The sequence below is a fragment of the Lemur catta genome, chromosome 26 (genome assembly GCF_020740605.2).
Source record: "Lemur catta isolate mLemCat1 chromosome 26, mLemCat1.pri, whole genome shotgun sequence".
Lineage (NCBI taxonomy): Eukaryota > Metazoa > Chordata > Mammalia > Primates > Lemuridae > Lemur > Lemur catta.
Genome location: NC_059153.1, coordinates 877390 through 899281, shown reverse-complemented (window position 1 = coordinate 899281; position 21892 = coordinate 877390). Strand labels below are relative to the sequence as shown.

General features: G+C 41.1%; 1 protein-coding gene across 4 annotated transcripts in view; it reads right to left on the bottom strand.

Annotated features, from left to right (window-relative positions):
* Positions 1–1860: 1860 nt before the first annotated feature.
* Positions 1861–21892, bottom strand: part of GSTCD (glutathione S-transferase C-terminal domain containing) — a 56613-nt gene continuing 36581 nt past the window's right edge. For 3 of the 4 annotated variants that reach the window (XM_045537394.1, XM_045537395.1, XM_045537396.1), the window contains 7 exons: positions 14908–15023; positions 14357–14401; positions 13694–13822; positions 12977–13110; positions 11201–11231; positions 7574–7643; positions 1861–3572 (listed from right to left, as the gene is read on the bottom strand). In XM_045537394.1, coding sequence (XP_045393350.1) covers positions 3436–3572; positions 7574–7643; positions 11201–11231; positions 12977–13110; positions 13694–13822; positions 14357–14401; positions 14908–15023 — 662 coding nt within the window. In that variant the 3' untranslated portion in view covers positions 1861–3435. The other variant, XM_045537397.1, reaches the window with a different exon arrangement.

The following is a 21892-nucleotide window of genomic DNA, read 5'->3' as shown; positions in this document are numbered from 1 at the left end:
TCTAGATTTTTTTTTTAAGTTTTTATCACCAGCCTACATAAACAAAGAAGACAACCCAGACAATGCCTTAGAAAAAATACACCTTAGACAACGGATTCAAGAAAAAATGGCAAATCGGAATAAACCAATAATCATTAAGGAAATTTAGTAAGTAGCTTAGAATATAACTCCGATTCTCTTGCCGCTATTTTTCTAGATGGTTTTAGAAGCCAGTGAACCAAGCATCTGAGAAAGATAATCCCTATTTTATTAAAAAAAAAAGAAAAAATTATTTTTCAGATCACTTAATGGTTAATAACCTTGACCTTGACCCCCAGAACAGATCAGGTTAATGTCAGAAGGTCCAATCACATGTATGAACAAAGATGATAAAATTAAAAATAAAATATTAGTGACTAGAAAAAAACTTACCTTGAGCAATTGAAGTTTTGCCCGGGAATATAATAAGGACAGTTGGACTTTCGAAAATATATTAATAGACTTAGCCTCATTCAAATACTAAAAGAGAAAAACCAGATGATCATTTCAATGGATATAGCAAAAGCATTTGCTAAAAACTGGCAATCTAGGTATGATAAAGTAAGGAACTGAAAAAGCGATTCCCTTGTGTCTGCATACCACGTTCAGGAATGAGAAGATTAAACATTGTTGAGATGTCAGTCCTTCCCCAATTAATCTCTAAATTCTGTGCGGCTCCAATAAAAATCCCTAAAGGCTTTTTCATAGAACATGACAAGCAGCTGTTAATTTTAGACGGAAGAGCAAAAGGGCTAGACCAGCCAAGACTATTCTGGGAAAGAACAAGGCAGGGAAGACCCTGGCTGGGAGGGAGCCCTGGGCAACGGTTCACACGGAAAAGTCACGATCCAAGAGCAGTCACAACACCCGTATCTCTCACTAGCCACGGCCACCCCAGCCGGAGGATGCCACACCCAGGACAGGCGGGGAGAGCAGCGAGGTCCTTTTCTTTCTATGTCCTCCCTGTTCGTCATAGAGGCTCTTTGGAGCGGGGAGTAGCGGGTACTTTGAGAGTCACCCGGGGAGGACTGAGACGACTGCTCTGGGTGGTGGACATTTTATAACAGGTACCTAACTGTTATAAAGGTCAGGAAAAGCTTTCCCTGGGAGGTCAGGTCTCAGAGGAGAAGGACGAATGACATCAAGCCAGTGGGAGGGGTAACAAGGAGACTATTCCACAAAGTGTGAACACCACGTAAAAAGCTCAGGGCAATACCATCACGACCATGAAATCATAACAAATAAAACAAACCTTCCACGCAGCAAATTATAAAATAATTGTACAGAGTAATTAACAGAAGCCTAAATATACAGAAAGATATTATATTCATGGATTATAAGATTCACTATTGTTCAGGTGTTCATTTCCCCAAATGGATCTAAAGAGACCAGGCAATACCAAAAATCCCAGCAGGCTTATTTAGGTAAAATTTTAAGAGCTATGGAGAAGCCAATCCTAAGATTTAAATGGGACCACAACGGATCCGGAACAGCCGGAACAATCTAGAGAATGAAATGAAATTGGAAGACAAACCACCCGATTTCCAGACTTACTATAAAGCTGCGGCAGTCGAGACAAATGGACGGATGGAAGAGACTAGAGAATTTGGAAATAGATGCATACACATGTATCAGTTGATTTTCAACTGAGGTGGCAAAGTTAGTCCAATGGTGGGAGGAAAGGAATTTTAAAACATGGCGCTCGGACAACCATATACTCTTCAAAATCTACCTACTTCTCTATATGAATAACGAGTCAAGATAGATCATAGACCTAACTAAATGCAATAATCTGGGACCGTAAAGTTGCCACAAGAAAACATGGGAGAAATTTTCATAACCTTAGGGTAGGTAAAGATTTATTAGAGAGGACACAGAAAATATTAACCATTAAAGGATAAATTAAGCTTCATCAAAATTAAAACATTCATTGTGAAAATGAGTAGGTGAGACACAGGCTGGGAAAAATATTCTCACTGTGTGTATCTAACAGTGTCTGATGGAAATACCTTATTTTAGTGGTGGTTACCTGGGTGTTTACAGTTGTCAAAACTTCTCAAAGGAACATTTAAAAATCTGTTATTTTTATTGCACATGAATTAAACCTCAATTGAAAAAAAAGAAACTCCAGGATATAAGAACATGTTGTTTTCTATGGGCATGGATGACTAAGATACTCAGGACCGATGGTTAATGCTTTTCTTAAATTTTATCCTAGAAAACAGACTCCGAAACCTCCCTGCCTCCACCCAGAGTGCCCTGAAAATTGGTCCTCCTGTATTTTAATCCACAGTGATGACCAATTAAAATCCTTTCTTCTCATGGTATGTGTAACATGGGGGTCGGAAATAATCAAAATCAGTGAAATAAATCTTAAACAAAATAATCTAGGACACGTAAAAGGTAAATAATTAGCAGCATGTGAGAAAGAATGTACCATCTGTCTTTAAAAATGCTGGCTGGCAGAAAAGGGAGAATGAATTTAGGCAGAGAGAACAATTCCAGTAAGCTCTCATATACCTCTCACACTCCCAATTTATATTCTGTAAGTCTTATGCCCCTAAAACAAATAAAAAATACGATTGACATCTGAGTAACAAATCCTGTGACCATACATTATAGTATAAGATAAAAAATTTAGCTAATTCTTTAATCTTTTTCTTCTAGAAGATTCACTTCCATAGGCAAAGACTTGTGTCTCTTGCAACTCATCTTTGAGTCCTCAGGAGAATGTAGGCTGGAGTCTTAAAAACAATGGATCCTCCATAATTACTTACCATCCTGAATTCACTAATCAATGTGCTTATGGTTTAGTTAGAATTTATGCCCCCATTCCACATTCCCCAAACAGGGACATTTATGGCAATTCTTTCATAATCTCTTCCCCTAAAATGTTTGAAGCAGCGATTCTCTCATTTGGTACTTTATGGGAAATTTATTTAAAAGGAGTATACTAAATGACATAACAAGGTGAACTAACTCCAGCTTAAAAATGCTGTAATTTCCTAATTTTTTAAAATTTATAGAAAAAGTACAATTATTAAAAATATAAAACAAACAAACAAAAAAAAACCCCACTGAGTCTAGTTTCAGCCTCCAGGTGAATACATAAACGGTTACAAAATAAAGACGGCAGGTATATTATTTTCAATTGCACGTCACATTGGCAAGATTCGGAAAGCTTGTGACCCGGGAGGGAGAGGGTTATTCCAGTGAGGGGACCTCCGCTGGTGAGTTTTATTCTTTCGGCAGCAGCGACTCCAGGTGGATTCTTAGGGGGAAAACCAGCAGTCCGTTAATCACACATAGCAGGAGCTTTTGCGATGCTCCGCAGGGACCCTTTCCCCCGAGATCTTCCTGTCACTGGGCTTTCAGCGCGAAGACTGGTGGTAAAACGTCGGATGTGAATGTCCTGTTCTAAACGGGGACTCCCACGATCATGTTATTTTTGGGGGAGCAGCTCTCGGGCTCCATGGATATCACTTGGACGGAGTAGCCGCGCTCTTCCGCAGCTCTGGCCCGGTCTAGGTCCACGAGGCACATGCACTGTTTTCCTGAAATACAGTCAGATGGCACCGTGAGACACCCCTTCCCTAGCAGGGCCATGTCCGCTTATCTGAGGGGAATCTATACGGTGACAGAATCCACACGTACTACGGAGAATGCTGCTGTTTACACCCAAGTCCTGTTTGGTCTCTTTCAATTTAGTTCTCGATCAGCGTGGAGAAAAGATAGTTTACAAATACATACGTTTCAAAGATTTGTCTCTACTAATAATTTAAAGAATGCTAACCTTTTCGAAGCTGTACCCAAATCCCAAATTAGAACTGCAGATTCTATTTCTTACTTGGTTAAAAATCCATTTAAAGACCTTTCCTCTGCCTTCCCTATAAAACTACATTATCTGTGCGAAGTGCACTGTCTAGGGGACGGACCCGTTTGAAGCTCTGACTCGGGGGAGGGGGGGTGGCGGGGCAAGGGCAATATACGTAACCTAAACTTTTGCACCCCCATAATATGCTGAAATAAGAATTAAAAAAAAAAAAACTAACAAAATAAAAAAAAATCTAACAATTTAAGCATCAAAAACAAACAAACAAACAAAAAAAAAAAACCACCACTACATTATCTGTAATATTGTGGGGAAAAAAAATCTGTCTTTAAGAACATCTAAACGGACGTGCTGACGAGAGACCAACCTGGGAGACATGTTACCTTTCCTACCTGGAGTTTTTTTTTTAGGACTGTGAAGAAATGAGAAATGGGAAATATCTGAGAAAATTCTCAATTGTGCGCTGATTACTTCAGGTGGATCTGTAATGTTGAGTGTCATACACTCTTACTTTTCAGAGCTCCTGCACCCCAGTAAAATAGTGGCGTTCTATTTCCTTTGCAATCTTTGGAAGACAGAAGAGGAAATCTGCCTGGCGAGCAAACGGGTTAACTTGTTTTCCTTTGGCAAACACAAACTTCAAAAGTAGCCCGGGACAAAATGATTTGGGGCTCGAATATATATGCAAAGCTCTGGTTTACTTTTCCACTTTTATTTATTTATTTTATTTTATTTTTTTTTTTTTGAGACAGAGTGTCACTTTGTTGCCCGGGCTAGAGGGAATGCCGTGGCGTCAGCCTCGCTCACAGCAACCTCAAACTCCTGGGCTCAAGCGATCCTCCTGCCTCAGCCTCCCGAGTAGCTGGGACTACAGGCATGCGCCACCATGCCCGGCTAATTTTTTTCTACATATATTTTAGTTGGCCAGATAATTTCTTTCTATTTTTAGTAGAGACGGGGTCTCGCTCTTGCTCAGGCTGGTCTCGAACTCCTGACCTCGAGCGATCCACCCGCCTCGGCCTCCCAGAGTGCTGGGATGACAGGCGTGAGCCACCGCGCCCGGCCTACTTTTACACTTTTAATTGCCCTAAATGCAATACATAAGCTTCTTCATCCTCTTGGAGAAAGGTTACTGACCATGCAGAACTTCATTCATTCCAGTTTTCCTCGATGATTGCAACAATGCCTTGACATTATTTTCAAATAATTTATCTGAATGACAGTGGAAACTGCTAAACTAAAACAGCTTCGGAAGTGAAGACAGGTAACTCCAGTAGAAAAGTTCTTCTGCGGAAAACAGAATCTTCATGGGAAAAAAACAGCGGCAGGTGAAATAAATCAGGAGGTAAGAATTGGCAATTCGAGACTCCAAATGTCTATTTTGTACACTTTCCTTAAAAGGACGCACACGATAAAGGACGGACTGAGTCAGAAGTGACGTAAGATGGGACATCGAGAGCTCCCTTTGGAAAAAATCACCCCCTCATCATCGGCAGCCTTGCGGCCGACATTCGTCTTTGCCCTTAAAATACTCTTCTTCCTTTGAGATCTCTGTAACTGTCTCCCCGTCTACTTCTCTGTTTAAAATGAAACATTCTCTGTCGGAATCGGATGCTCCGCATTCCTTCCGTATCCACCCTGGGTTACGCTGCGGATCCTTAGCCTGGGTCCCAGTCAATTCTTCCTTTTCCATTTTGCAGAACAATCTCATGTTTGCACAACATGTTGACATATCTTCACAACCGAAATCCAGTTGTTGGGTCCACCGTTGCCGCCTGGTGAATTTCCTAAAAACGCTCACGGAACACAGGGACGGGATGTGCAGAGATGTCGGCGTCTGAGGGAGTCTCTGGCTTTGTTTGAGTGTCATTCCCGCCACCTTCCCCCAACCCCTGCTCCCTGCCAGTGATTTTTGCCAAATGATCCCTCTTCCTCCACTCTAGCGACTTCCCTTACAGCCATTCTCCTTGGTTTGATGATGAAGATTCGCACCTACCACGTACGCATCCATCCACCATGCTGATGATGGCTTCCCTGAGTTGCTGTCATCCAGATGTGCTCTACAGAAACCATGTGTTGAAAACTTCACCCCCAGTGCAACCGTTGGGAGGTGATCGGGCCACGAGGGGGGCGTGAACGGCTTGATGCTGTCATGACGGTGGTGGGTTCATGATCGAGAGTGCAGGTTCCTTATAAAGGACAAAGCTCAGCCTCCTCTTGTTCTCTCTCCCCACGTCATGCCTTTTGCCACGTTACGATGCAGCAAGAAGAAGGCCCCCACCAGACGCAGCCCCTCAGCCGTGCCCTTCCAGCCTCCAGAAATGTGAGCCAGACAGATTTCTTCCGTTCACTGCAAGTCACCGAATCTGTGGTGTTCGGCCACAGCGGCACGAGGCAGACTGAGACACGGGTCTAGGGAGTGGAATTCCATCGGCTGCACATTGGACTCACTCGGAGCTTGGGGATGGGAAAAGGAGGAGGAGGAAGAGGGAGAGAGAAAGAGGTCTCAGGCAGGAGAAAGTAAGCTCTTTCCATGCGTTTAGGACCCTGAGGGTGACAGAGAGAAGGGAACTGTCTGCTACCCGTCTCGGCTCTGACATGCCTCTTCAAGTGTGAGCGTCTTGCTAGGCCGACTTTGCTTTCAGAGCTGAAAGACAACGATGTCTCCTGCACGTACTCTCGGAATCAAGCCAGCGGCTTCACCTGGTGCTCAGCCAGACACACAACCGTCTGTTTTTCACGTTGGAATTTTGGAGAGAAAGTATGATGAGGATGGTGTCCAATGTGGAGCTTTTCTGAATAATTTTTAGGGTGAGTTTGGACTCTACGCATTTATCTTAAACCCTGATTTTGGAACCTGTATTTCCGGAGCGCTGGGAAGCGGTAATTACCAAAGTGGACAAGAGCTTCCCGTACGGAGTCCAATAATTCGGATTCATAGTGGGGATCCGTCATCTGCCAGATGAAGGACCCTACGCAAGCTTCTGTTTCAGTTCTGTCACTGTTAAAACGTAAATAATAGTACTTACCCCATAAATACTGTTGTCAGAATTTACTGAGCTAACAGGTGAGGGCGTTTAGCTCAGGGCTTAAATGCGTAACTGTCCGATGCTAGTATTCTTCCAAATGCGGTTTCTTTTTCTAAAGAGAAGTCTTCAATAAATCAGTCACTTAATAAACTTGAAATCTTTCTGTGGGTCTTCCCATTTAGGTCATGTTTAATATTTCCGATGCTGAATGAATTGGTCTATGATGAATAATACATGAGTATACTTTTCTCCCGAGGGAAAAAGATCATTATCATCCTTGTTCATACACATTTTCATGCATAAATTTCGGCACGTGTAGTTGCCTTTTCTATCTTTACTATTTTCTTTTGCGGCTTTTGATAGATCTTGCGGTTTGTTCGTAACAGTAGGAAAAAGATTTATGAATAACGTTGGAATCCTACTCAAAGTGCAAACACTAAAATGTATTTAAAAGTATTAATAACATATATTAAAATGTATTTAAAGGTATTAACATTAACCAAAATGGGATACAATGTTACTATACTCAGAAAGCTCTTCTTAATAGGGATTAAGTTTTCTGGGAAGAACAAACTTCAGTTTCTCGTGCACTAATGGACTTGCTGCTGATGAGCTTTCCCCACATACCTGACCCCCTCGTGCCCAGGCACGCTGCACAGAATTTGCTCAGCGACTGCTATGTGCACCCACGTACCTATGAGCCGTTGCTGGGGAGGAAGCTGGACGGCCGTCTGATCCGCAAATCTGCACAGAATCATGTGTTCCTAAAAGAAAAGGCAACAGCATGTGGGTTTATCTGCATCTTCTCCTTCAAAGTTGTAAAAACAACAACAATAAAAGAAAGATCTCATTTTTCATCCTGGAGGAGAAGGAAGCAACATCTTTGTGGCTTCCCTAGTTCTCGGGGACGCCCAGCAGGGTGGCCGGCTGGTCCTTGACAATTGCCTCAGTTTCCCCGTCCCTCAGTCCCTTTAGGGGACAGAAGCCTGGGTCCCTCGCTCCTCCCTCACTCCCAAAGGCTGCAGGAGGTGTTCCCTGTTCTGCTTTAAGACAAACTGTAAAGAGGACCTGAGGGAATGGCAGGGGGAATATTACTTCTACTTAACAATTGTAGAAAAGATTGAATTAATGACAAGAAAAGAAGGCAAGAGGCTTTAAGGAGACACAGCAGATGAGTTTACGCAGCATTCTTGAATGTGCAAGTAGCCAAAGGGGAGCGATGAGGCAGAGTTGAAACGCGTGCAGTGCTCCTACGTCAACTGTCCGTTCAGAACGGCCGCGGTTTCCAGGTGTGTGTATGCTCTCACCTGTCAGCTTAGCAAACAGGTAAAACTCAGACTCATCATCTGTGCCCTTAGTGTTGTGTGCATTAAATTTGAGGCCTCCGTTTTTTAACAAGGTAAGTGAAATGATTGTGGCAATGTTGGTTTTTAAAAAGGATATCTTTTTGTTTGGTGTTTTTTTTTTTGAGACAGAGTCTTGCTCTGTTTCCGGGGCTAGAGTGCCGTGGCGTCAGCCTAGCTCACAGCAACCTCAAACTCCTGGGCTCAAGCAATCCTCCTGCCTCAGCCTCCCAAGTAGCTGGGACTACAGGCATGCGCCACCATGCCCGGCTAATTTTTTTCTATTTTTGGTATAGACGGGGGGTCTTGCTCTTGCTGGTCTCCAACTCCTGACCTCCAGTGATCCTCCCACCTGGGCCTCCCAGAGTGCTGGGATTACAGACATGAGCCACCGTGCCCGGCCTAAAAAGGATATCTTTGTCTTAACTTTTATGCATTTAAAAAAAAAAACAGGCCGGGCGCGGTGGCTCACGCCTGTAATCCTAGCACTCTGGGAGGCCGAGGCGGGTGGATCGCTCGAGGTCAGGAGTTCGAGACCAGCCTGAGCAAGGGCGAGACCCCGTCTCTACTAAAAATAGAAAGAAATTATCTGGCCAACTAAAAATATATATAGCAAAAAAAATTAGCCGGGCATGGTGGCACATGCCTGTAGTCCCAGCTACTCGGGAGGCTGAGGCAGTAGAATCGCTTAAGCCCAGGAGTGTGAGGTTGCTGTGAGCTAGGCTGACGCCACGGCACTCACTCTAGCCTGGGCAACAAAGTGAGACTCTGTCTCAAAAAAAAACAAACAAACAAACAAAAAAAAAAAAAACAAAAACATTTTAACGCTCACAATAAAATTTAATGGCAACAGATGGGAAATAAAATGGGTTGAATGAATAACTTTTATTAAGCCCTCACAAATTAACTGGCGTCAACAAGGGCACAGAAGAATAATTTAGAATTATGTGATTTGGAGTAAAAGCAAGAAAAGCATGCCCCTCATGCTCATGGCGTTTGTAAATGAAGATTCATTTTATATAAATGTAATGTCGAGGCAATTATAACCTCAGGTGAGGCTCAATTCTCCGGTGCTGGTAAGTCCTACCATATTTTACCGGAATTATTTGTGTGCATGCTCTCTTTAGCCAAAGTTACGTTCTGACAGGGCAAGGCACTGAGCAGGTGCTCACCAAGGTTGCTGGCTCAATTGAACTGTGAAGAAGAACACTTCCAACGCGACTCTCAAGATATCTGGACACTAGGTCCCGAGACCTTTAAAGACCAAGCAGCGTTTGGGGGTGTTGGAGCAAGAGGAGGTAAAGATTACGAACCGGGGTACTGGAGAGTCTCTGCTCTCTGGAAGGGTTTATGTGCCCGGTTTCACTCTAGAAATTTTACACAGTTTTCCGGCCAATGAGACTGTGGGCACCCTGTCTTCTCAACACCCTTGGTTTTATTCATACAGCCTCGCATTGTTCGCTTTACCCAGCACCACTCAAGGGGGGACTGAAGACAGAGGTGTAGCTTGTGGTTTTACTTCCCCGAGTTCATTGTCTACTTTATTGGCATGACCTTCTGCAAGATGAAGTGTTTCAAATCTTAATGCAAATAGTTTCTGGGGTCTTAATGCTCCCCCTCCTAACCCCCCGGCAAATTGTATAGTTCCCTAGGACATGAAAACTTTTCACCTAGCAGGCAAAGGACAGCAATGTCTGGTTCCGGCTAGGGGCAGGAACACTCACGTGCCTTCCCTCTCTGTAGGTGTCGGTGCATATTGGCACGGGGCGGGGGTGGGAGAGAGGCTGGGAAGGGGAGGAAGACGTGGGTGGCAGGTAGGGCGGGAGACAGAGCTGGAGGTGGACATGTCGGGTCCTAAAGTTATTATATAAAGAAGAGGCGAAGGAGACACAGCTGCCGAGCTGATAGAAATGAGCATTTTTAGGTCAACGCACCTCACTAGTTCGCGGTTTGAGGGAGGCAAAATTCCTAAAATGTAGGGGCTGGCATATAAAATGAGACCCTCTGTTTTTAGTGAGTCTGTGCAAAAATTATAGATAACAAAACTAAGAATCCAAACGAATTTAACAACTTCTAATGGAATGCTTTGTTTTTCCCAAATACTATTATTTCTTAGATTGTATTAGGTCACGTCACGGACCAATTAACTGGTTAGCGGTGACATTCAGGAAATTGGAAACTGTTTTGCTCACATTGGAGGCTCAAGACTATGTGACGTTCTGACTGCTTTTGGGAGACAGTTCTCCACGGGTCTGTTGTGCTTCTTCGTGTCTTAGAAGCAGAGTCACCGACGGCCCGTGTCAGGCCAGGGGTTGGTGACCTGTGGCCAGGCCAGATGCAGCCAATGACCTATTCTCCCACGGCTGGCGAGTTAGGAGAGTTTTTGTTTCTAAAAGGTTGCAAACCGACCACAGCAATGACTACGACAATGAAGAAGATTATGGCGGGGGGGGATTTGTGATTTGTATGTGGCCAGCACAGGCTAAAACATCTACTATCTGACCTTTTCCAGAAATATCTGCCTCTGTTCCAGGGGATCTTTTCAAGCATGTTTAGAGAGTGAGCAGCCCTGGAAAACATCGATGGTGCCTCCCTCTGGAACAAAGGTCAGGTGTCACCCTGGGGGAACTGCGGACAATGACAGTCCTCTGGCCACCCCTACTGCTGTGGGCAACAAACTGTCTTTTGCCTCTGACTTAGGAGTCTCCTAGCTTTTGCCGGCACTCACTGTGGCAGGCTACCATTCTAGTTTGCAAGGAGAGTAAAAATCTCAAACCCTTCGCAAATCTTGTCAACTACTTGAAAAGTTAATCTGGGAGTGGGGAAGAAAAAGGGGAAAAAAAAAAAAGCCATATTAGATGTTCATGAGTAACTCAAATATAACTATAGATTATTTACTCCACTAGGAATTTGAGCGGGAAGACCACAAAGACAGGATTAAAGAGTGCATTAAGACATCTAGATCTTTTTCAGTTTACCTTGTATGATAAAGTTTTCTTGAATTGTTCACTGAAATAGAAAAAAAAAAAAAGGGATTAGTTATCGTTCTAAATACCGAATATTAAGAGTACAATAATCCTGAAGAAGCTAAATTATAAATAAAAATATGTATTATATCTGAAGAGTATAAAATGATATCCTGAAGTAAAACCTATGCTAGTTTGAAATGTCTTTATAAAAAGATAAAAAAAGAAAGCACGTCATCACTATGTTATTAATTTTAAAGATTTTCTGTCACAGATTGTTTACATTGTTAGAGAAACACAGATTTTTTTTTCTTCCCCTCATAGGAACACACAGATCCAGGTGTTTTAATACATTGAATACGTTTGATGCTAAGTTTATCAGGGCCAATTCGTTTGAAATGATTACTTGTTTTCCACATATTACAGAAAGTATGGTATTTATAAATTTTCAACTCTATCTTTAGTGACTGAGATAGGTCTTCTACACAAGATATCAGTTCCAAGGATAAGGGAAGAAAATGTTAGTATATCTACAGGGAGTGAAAAAGTTGAGACTAAATTGAAACTTTCAAATAGGTTAAGTTAGACTATAGTCTGAACAAGGCTAACTGGCATCCTTACGAATCTTTATAGTGCTAGACTCACAAATTTCTTGATGAGTTGTAAAAATACGCATTTTATCAGTACAGATGTAGAATAAAGTGAAGTTTCTACTGCTGAATAAGCCTCAAGTTTTATTTTTTGTTTTTCAATAGTTCCTTTGTTTTCTTCCAACTCCTTGCAAATTGTGGTAAAGAACAAAACAACGAACGATAAGGAAGATTATTACTTGTATTTTGTGACTTTAAATGACTTATATAGAAGTCTTTAATATAATTTCTAATGCAATTTTTCTAAGGTTTTTTTTTTTTTAAAGTAATGATGCAAGTGATCAAGAAGTCTTTTTTGGCATACTATAGGATAAATTTTCTACAACTAACATGTTTAATCTATTCCATGATTAAAATGATCATCATGATTCTTAGTAACTACGAACCAGAGAGTGAAAATGTCATAAGCAACCAGAGGATGGACTTCCAATAAGTTGGGTCAAAGCAGTAAGAATTAAAACATCTCCCTCTTCTACGTTGGATAAGAAGGACTATAAAGTTGCCACCAAACTTGCAGAGTAATTGTCAACACCCAGAGGCAGCATTTAAAACTACTGATGCTGCTACTGTTACTAGCACCAGCTCATATGCATTGAGCGCTTACTGTATGCCATTTCTCAGGGTTTTGCACTTCTCATTAAATTCTCACAAAAACCTTGAGGCAGTTACTACCCTAACCCTCATGTGGCAGATGGGAAAACACAGGCAAAAAGAGTTTAAGTCACGTGCCGGAGGCTAAACAACCCATAAACCGATGGGGAGCCCCTACTTGCTTGGAGACTGTGCACTCCTGGCCCCAAACACCCAACCGCCACACCCACAGCCTCTCCCGGATGATGGTTTTAATTTCATTATTTAAAAATACACAGAGAAGTGCTGAAGCCGACAGACTTCTAGCCGGCTGACTCCTACATGGACTCGTTTCTAAATTCCAGCCAGAGCTGGATTCAGGAGAAAATTCAGGGACCCACCATAAAGGAGTCCCCTCTCTTCCTCATACAATCTGTCAACAATATTTGCCATCGTGGAAAGAGGAAATGAGTTATAAATGAAATCCCATTGCAACTTGATGTCGAGCAAACATCACGTGCTGTTTTACCCCCATGTTGGTTGTCTTAGGCAGAACGCTGAATTTCACCTTTTCGGGAAACTAAATTTTGAGGTGTTCTGAATGAAGCCGTAGCAGCAGGGGCAGGTGACGAAGGAAGCACGTATCTTGACGCAGTGCTCGATGACCATGTCCGTAGCCACCCCGCAGGCGTGCAGTGCCACCTGGAATACAACGCCAGACCTCAGCACCGAGGCCTCTCCTAGCCAGCAGGGCAGCCTCGGCGCCTTTGAAATAGTTCTCGCTTGGACACAGCCAAGGCCTGCTTGGCAGTCGTAGCGATGAAGACAAGTCAGCAAAGCTGAAAGGTTGCAAATGGAATATTGCAAATGCAGCGGAAGATTCATTCAGTGACACAATTTTAACATGGAAAATTTAATATATATACATGTCTACACTACTGCTTTCGCTGACTATGAATTTAGTTCAGTTGTAGCACGTGCCAAGAACAGTAGATTTGAAATGAGAATTTCTAGTCTAGAACTCTGCTTGGCTCTGTGGCCCTGGGCCTCAGGCTCCCCAACTATAACTATGGTTAACAATACTGACATATTACAATGATAAAGTGCTATGAATAAAATGATATTCACATGCTATATGTGCCTTATAGAAAATATAAGTATAGAGGGTTGCAGATTTCTGTTTACCAAAGAATTTACAATTATCTCCCTTACTTACTCTAAAGCATGTATCAATAATTTTTCTTGTTTACCTAATTAAAGAAATCAAAATTGTTTAACTACTTACCCCAATATTAAACATCCCTGTAAAATATTCCATATTGGCCTGAATGAACCAAATGTTGTTTAAACCTAGTTCGTCACTTCTCTTCTTCGCACGAATTAATGATAATTCCTTGTTTTCGATTAATGTAACCTAGATTTCACCAAGGAAACAACAGCATATTCAATAACATAATTCAGGCATTGGGACAGAGCTTTACTACTGTATTTCATGGTTTTAATAATGCAGAACATATTATATTGATCCTTTATCCTAGGCCAGGATAACCTGGTACAAAAACGAAAAATGAAAGATCCTTGAACTGTTCTTACCAAGACAACATGCTCAGCAAGTTTCAGAAGCCAGTGTTTCCATTTAAAATTATGTTGAAATTAAAATAGTTGAATCATTATTTTATATAAAAATGAAACAGTTATTTCTTTTTAAAATTATTAAAACATACAAGGCTTTCTAAAAACTGATAACTGCTTTGTGGTCCTACTTTACTTACTTTTCCCTTAAGACCCTGAGTCTTAGAAGTTTACTTCAAAGAAAAAAAAAATGCCTATGCCACATGTCTGACTTGGGTAAATGACTAGAAACTCAAAGGGCAAAGGCAAACCGGATTTGGCTGGCTGAACTGTACAGTGTTTCAATGTTTCCTTTTATCTGTTATTCGCATGTTACCTGGCATGACGGTAGCATGTGCGCGAGGACGATTCCAACATGGCCCTGAAAAGTCGGTGAAAGAAACAAGTTAACTTTGTCCCATGGCTCTTGCTCATTCTGAGACCAAAATCTTGCCCCATAAAAACAGAACCTTGAATGTAGTATAGAAACGGAACAGGCCGGGCGCGGTGGCTCACGCCTGTAATCCCAGCCCTCTGGGAGGCCGAGGCGGGTGGATCGCTCGAGGTCAGGAGTTCGAGACCAGCCTGAGCAAGAGCGAGACCCCGTCTCTACTAAAAATAGAAATAAAAATTATCTGGACAACTAAAAATATATATAGAAAAAATTAGCCGGGCATGGTGGCGCATGCCTGTAGTCCCAGCTACTCGGGAGGCTGAGGCAGGAGGATCGCTTGAGCCCAGGAGTTTGAGGTTGCTGTGAGCTAGGCTGACCCCACGGCACTCACTCTAGCCGGGCAACAGAGCGAGACTCTGTCTCAAAAAAGAAAAAAAAAAAGAAAAGGAACAGTCTCAGAAAGGCTATAAAGGATCAAAGAGGAGATACCATACCCCACCGCTGCAGAAATCCACAATTCTGTCACCAGGTTTGGCCTGATTTGTCACGACGTAAACAAGGTTGTTTAACTGTTGCTGCTTCCTCAAAGCTCGGTCGATGGACATTTTACCTGGGAAAGACAAGAGACAAAGAACATAACACATTATGTATTGTAGGGGACCAAAGAGACACACTTAGACTAGACTACCAGCCTAGACGAGGAGGAGGAGGAGCATAAACACACACACACACACACACACACACACACACACCCATAGCGGAATGAATTACAGATTCCTTATAATTGACGAGAACTGAACTCTGAGATGAACTCTATCGTTGCTTATTTTACTTTCATTTCTATCCAACTTTTCTTTTCAATAGCCATTGAAAGAAAATCTATGGAAAAAAATACATCTTCTAAAAAGTGTGAAACATTAAGCTCAGAGTCATAAAGTGTTCAACCAATGTTGGGTGAATGGCAGGAAGTTAACATTGATCGTCTTCTCCTTTTCTCTCTCTCAGACACATGCTGTAAAGATTACCTAATTTCAGCACCTTGCTAAAATCTCCTTATAGGAAGATCTATAATAAGTAAAAATATTTTTGTTATTTAACTGATACATCCTTGAACTCTTAATTCTTCTGGGTAGGACGCTTGGAAACCTGGCAACATCAGTGGAACATTGAAACACAATCAATGGTTACTCTATTTAGAGAGAAACTGGATTTTCCCTTTCCTGCTTTGAAGCTTCCTTTCCTCATGAGTCAGACACAGAAATTTAATGCAATTAGAGATTAAAGATAGGGCCTTTCCAAGTATAAAATGCCTTAGGCAAAAACCACTAGTCAAGTTCACGAAAATATCTTCAGAAGAACGAATGAAATTATTTGTTTTTACATATTTCAAGTGCATTCTTTATAAGAGCAAGATTAAGAAAATGTAAGAGAGCAGATTTTAGTGATACAGATAAAAGGGAAAACCCAGATAATCTTTTCGGTTTGATCAAGAATTATTTAAAGATACCAAGCTTTCCTCGCTCCATTTTCACAAAAAAATAGCATGGCTTTTTTCTTTTCTTCTCTTTTCTATTTTCCCTTTTTCTTATGTTATTAAACTTAATAAAAAAAAAAAACACTGGGAATATGTTTTTTTAGGAAAAAATTTTAAATGTGGACAAAAAAGATCTAAATGAGAAAAAATTCATAATCTCATAATTGAGCAACATTTTACATATTTGTAGGGTACTTCCAGCTATATTCATAAATTCTTAATTTTCTAGATAGCATACAGAACATTATATTATAAAAATCTTTCCATGTCAGTACATTTATTTCTATCCTACACATTTTAATGACTGCATGGTATTCCACTGAATATAAACACACCATAATTTACGTAACCAATTTCCTATTGTAATGATGTGATCATCATCATACAGCTGATTCTTGGGGCACCTTCTTAATTATTTAGCATGAACTAATGTAAATTTCAAACATGAAGGACATTTAAGTCAATAGTCTGGTGACTTCATTTGTGAAATCGGTTTCATGTAGCTTTTAAATGAATTATCTTCATTTTTCTCTAATAATATGATTGTAAAAACCCCTGTCATCCCACCCTTCATAGGTAACCATTCCTAAGAGATCTCACTGTGACAATTTCCAAGCATATAGCAAAGCTGATACAGTGAATGCCTCTATACCCTCCATCTGGATTCTACATAAATTAACAACTTATTATACTGATGTGTCATACTTCTATCCAACCATCCATCCCTCCATTGATCCAAATATACCTTATATTTTTTTATGGCAATACAGTTTTTGGTTTTTTTTTGAGACAGAGTCTCCCTCTGTTGCCCGGGCTAGAGTACTGTGGCGTCAGCCTAGCTCACAGCAACCTCAGACTCCTGGGCTTAAGCGATCCTCCTGCCTCAGCCTCCCGAGTAGCTGGGACTACAGGCATGCGCCACTATGCCCAGCTAATTTTTTCTATATAGATTTTTAGCTGTCCATATCATTTCTTTTTATTTTTAGTAGAGGCGGGGTCTCACTCTTGCTCAGGCTGGTCTCGAACTCCTGACCTCGAGCGATCCTCCCGCCTAGGCCTCCCAGAGTGCTGGGATGACAGGCTTGGATGGAACAATAGAAGACCTCGTATAGCCAAAGGAATCTTAAGCAAACAGAACAAACTGGGAGGTTATCAGCCTACCAGACTTCAAGCTGTACTACAAGGCTATAGTAACTAAAACAGCATCGTACCGGCACAAGAACAGAGACATAGACCTTTGGAAGAGGGCGGACAATCCAGAGGTGAAACCATCTGCATATTGCCATCTGATCTTCGACAAAGCTGACAAAAACATACACTGGGGAAAAGAATCTCTTTTCAATAAATGGTGCTGGGAAAACTGGATAGCTACATGCAGAAGATTGAAACTGGATCCGCATCTCTCACCTCTTACAAAAATCAATTCACGATGGATAACAGACTTAAACCTAAGGCACGAACCCTTAAAAATTCTAGAAGAAGATGTTGGGAAGACTCTTTCAGACATCGGCCTAGGCAAAGAATTTAGGAAGAAGACCCCCCCCAAAGCAATCACAGCAGCTACAAAAATAAATATTTGGGACCTGATCAAATTAAAAAGCTTCTGCAGATATTCCAAACCGTGGAACACGAGATTAAGAGGAATGTCTCAAGAGATTAAGAGGAATGAGGTATAAAGAGATTGCGAGAGGAAAACACAGTGAGTTCTACCATCAGGTAGATTTAGGAAATGAATATATTACCCAATTTTTTTGAGAGTCACAATGTCTATTAGCATAGTAAAAGCTTGACAACTGAATGCTTTTACTATCTAATTCTCTTTAGGGATTATTTAGAAACTTGCTTTAGGAAACACGGCATTTTCTCACCTCTTTGCTTAAAAATACTTATTCACTCTTTAGAATCCAGTTCCAATGAATACAGTCAGTAAACAATGACATAGACTAGATTCTTCTGACTCCAAGCCCTTCCCCCTCAGGGCAGCCTATTTCCCAGGGACCTGCAGAAATTACTTAACATACAAAACTCCGTCACATGCTGCTTAGGCTCCAGTCACTGAGGCAGCAATAAAAAGGAATAAAAGTCACCAAAATAATTTTTTCCTTGAAATCCAGCACTATAGAAGCTATGTTTAAAAGCTCAAATGTATTAGTTATTATTATATTTCCTCTTGAATAACAACATGACTTATTCAATGTCAACTTCTAAAATATTCTGAGAACATAAAGTCATAAGTTCTGTTCACAAGTTAAAGTCGATGCACTGTTTAATTATATATCAACAGCTCATTGCTTATGATAACTCTTGAGGATAAGGCTTAACATTTAACATTTCTGGATACCCAATATAAGATACCATACAAGCACCTTGCTATCGCCCCGAGTATCTATCACCTGATGTAAGAGATACAGACACGGTAGCATGAGGACATTTCTAAGCAACACCCACATGTCTGCAAACCCACAGAACAGGGACGGGAATTTCCTCTCTCTTTAAAACAGGGGTGCACATCTTGGCGACTTCCAGGAACTGCTATCACCAGATCTGAGGTCTTACATATTTCTTCCTACTATTTAAGTCCCACATATACGTGATACAGAGAGAAACCAAATAAATAAAACAAAAACTACCAGGAGATGGTGGTGAGTTAAAAATTTTCCATCAGTTTCCAGTAGTTTAATCTTATAACATGTGATTGGTATTTACTTTTAAACCAATAAAAAGAAGCTAGAACTTTCTCCCTTTGTTAGCCAACATAAAACAGTTAGACTTGCTAGGGCATTATGTAGGATAGTAAAATAAATACCTTTGTACTGATGGTTTTTAAAATTCATAAATGGATGATTTGATAAAAGATCTTGTGCTTTTATTCACAATGAAAGAAATAAAACTAGGTTAGCATCTGAGAATTTTGGTTGCCTTTTAAGGAATCAGATTGAAACACTGAGAAACATACTGGGATTAGTCGTAAGACGCTGCAAAACTATAAATAACCCATTAATTTATACAACCCCCAAAATACAATTTCTTTGCTAAAGTATACTTTGAAGAATTTTAAACAATGTTTCCAGTGGAAAAAAGAACAGTTATAAAATTAAGACTTTCATTGGAGGTGGAAAAAAAATACCCTCTTTTCTTTCCATCATTAATAGAAGAGTAAAAGGAATTCCAACAGTTAATTCAACAAATACTTACTAGGTACCTACTGTGTACTAGGGTTGGATATATAGTGGTCCTTGTTGCCAAGGGGCATGCAGTCCAGTGGGAGAAGGCAGATGATACACACAAAACAAATACATATATACAGTATCAAAGGCTAGGAAGAAAAATTAAAGGGAAGGGGGAGAAAGAGTAAGGAAGAGTAAACATTATATCGGCCGGGCGCGGTGGCTCACGCCTGTAATCCCAGCACTCTGGGAGGCCGAGGCGGGTGGATCGCTCGAGGTCAGGAGTTCGAGACCAGCCTGAGCGAGACCCCGTCTCTACTAAAAATAGAAAGAAATTATCTGGCCAACTAAAATATATATAGAAAAAAAAATTAGCCGGGCATGGTGGCGCATGCCTGTAGTCCCAGCTACGGGGGAGGCTGAGGCAGGAGGATCGCTTAAGCCCAGGAGTTTGAGGTTGCTGTGAGCTAGGCTGACGCCACGGCACTCACTCTAGCCCGGGCAACAAAGTGAGACTCTGTCTTAAAAAAAAAAAAAAAAAAGAGTAAACATTATAGATAGCGTGATCTGAAAGAACCTTGCTGATAAAGTGACATTTGAGACTTGCATGAAGTGAGAGAATGAGGTATGTGGATTATCTGGGGGAGGGTTTTCCAGACAAAGGGAATAACAAGTATAAAGTAGTCTCCCCTTATCTCCACGGGGAATACATTCCAAGACTCCCCTGGGGATGCCTGAAACCTCGGATCGTACCAAATCTGATTCCTGTCGATCAGAACATGCTTCTGCTCTTGCCTTTCACCCACAAATTCAGTGTCTGTTCATCTCAGCTAAGCACTTGTAGCACACTGAGGCTCTAACTTTTGCAGTCTGAGGTGCAACAGCAAAACCAGCACGAATTCTTTTCTTTCCTTACTAAGTAAAAAGCTTTTACCTTTTCACTTAAAGCATGCATTCTACGGCTTCTCTTTGGCATATCTGAATTGACGCTACTCTTACGCTTTATGACAATTATTAAGTAAGATAAGGGTTAATTGGATACGAGCACTGCGATATAGCACAGTCTGATCACTGAGTGACCAACGGTGGGCAGTGTATACAGTAGCCATATGCCGGACAACGGGAAGATTCACGTCCTGGGTGGGATGGCGTGAGATTTCATCACGCTACTCAGAGTGGCATGCAATTTAAAACTTACGAATTGTTCATTTATGGAATTTTCCACTTAGTATTTTCAGATTACAGTCGACTGGGGGCAACTAAACCACAAAAGGTGAAGCCATGGATACGAGGAGACGACTGCAGTTAGTGAACAGGAAACTGGCGGAAGAGAAGATCAGAGAAGCAGCTAGGGGCCAGAGAACACAAAACTTTATAATCTGTGCAGACACTTTGGATTTTATTTTGAATTAGACAGATTTGGGGTCGTTATTTGACTTATATTTTAAAAAGATCTCTACAGCCAAGCAAAAGTAGAAGGAGGGAATCTAGCCAGGACATTATTGCAATAGTCAAGGTGAGACATGACAGTTGTTTAGACTAAGGATACAGCAATGGAGGTAGAGAGAACTGATTCGGTTTGGTGTTAATATATATTTTTAAAACAAAGCTGATAGAATTTGCTGATGGATTAAGGTAGATGGTAGAAGAAAACAGAGTCAAGAATGACTCCAGGGTTTTGAGCGTGGAGCAATTAGAGGAATTAAACTGCCACATATTGAGTTGTAGGACAGGCAGGAAGACGAAGCCCTGAGGTTTTTCGATGTTTAGAGGTTTGGAAGCTGAAGAAGAACCAGGAAAGGAGACGGATGAGGAGTCATTCTCCTGGTTTCTCAGAGGCAAAGTAAAGGAACTATTTCGAGAAGGGAATGATCAACTTTGTCAAATGTAGCTGATCTACCAAATAAGAACTAAGACTTGGTCATTAGATTTAGGAAACAGAAGCCACTGGTAACCTTGACAACAGCGGTTTTGCTGGAATGATACGGCCAGAAGCCTGATTATCACGGGTTCAAGAGAGAAGGAGAAAAACTAATAAAGGTACAAGGCCTAATAAAAATAGAAAAACCACCATTTTGCAATGAGCATTGTAATCATTGATTTGGGTAAGAATCATCAGTGGATGATAAAATTATTGGTGAAAAACTACTGGGGGATGATACAGTTTCAAAGTATCTCCCCCGAGACTCTTCATTGTTACAAAGGGAAACCAGTATCGTTACAATGAAGAAATCTGACAGATATCATCTTAACCAAGTGATCGAAGTTAGTATCACAAATAACGTGTCAGACTGGCATCACGTGTTCCCTGCTGCCGGGCACTCAGAGTATACAACATCCGTTCTGTAATACACTGGCCAAAGTGTTTAAGAGTCATTCCACTGCAGTCTTGCCAATAGTTTAACTTTCATCTAACAGAGGAAATAGATACATCCGAATTGAGAACATTCTGCAAAATAATTGGTGTGGATTCTTTCTAAGGTGTCAACGTTATAAATGACAAAAAAAAAAAATTTAAAGTCCAGTGTCCTAAATTAAAGGAGACTTAAGATATATGACAACTAAAAGCAATGCACGATCCCTGATTAGTTATTGAGTATCAAAAGAGAGTGAGAGCACTATTGGACAACTCGGAGAATTTGAAGACGGGCAGTGGGTACCATAACAGTATTGTATTAGTGTTAAATTTCCTGCATGCGATAATTGGGTTGGGGTTATACAGGAGAATGCCTTTGTTCTTAGAAGACAAGTATTTTGGGGCAAAATGCCACAGTGTCT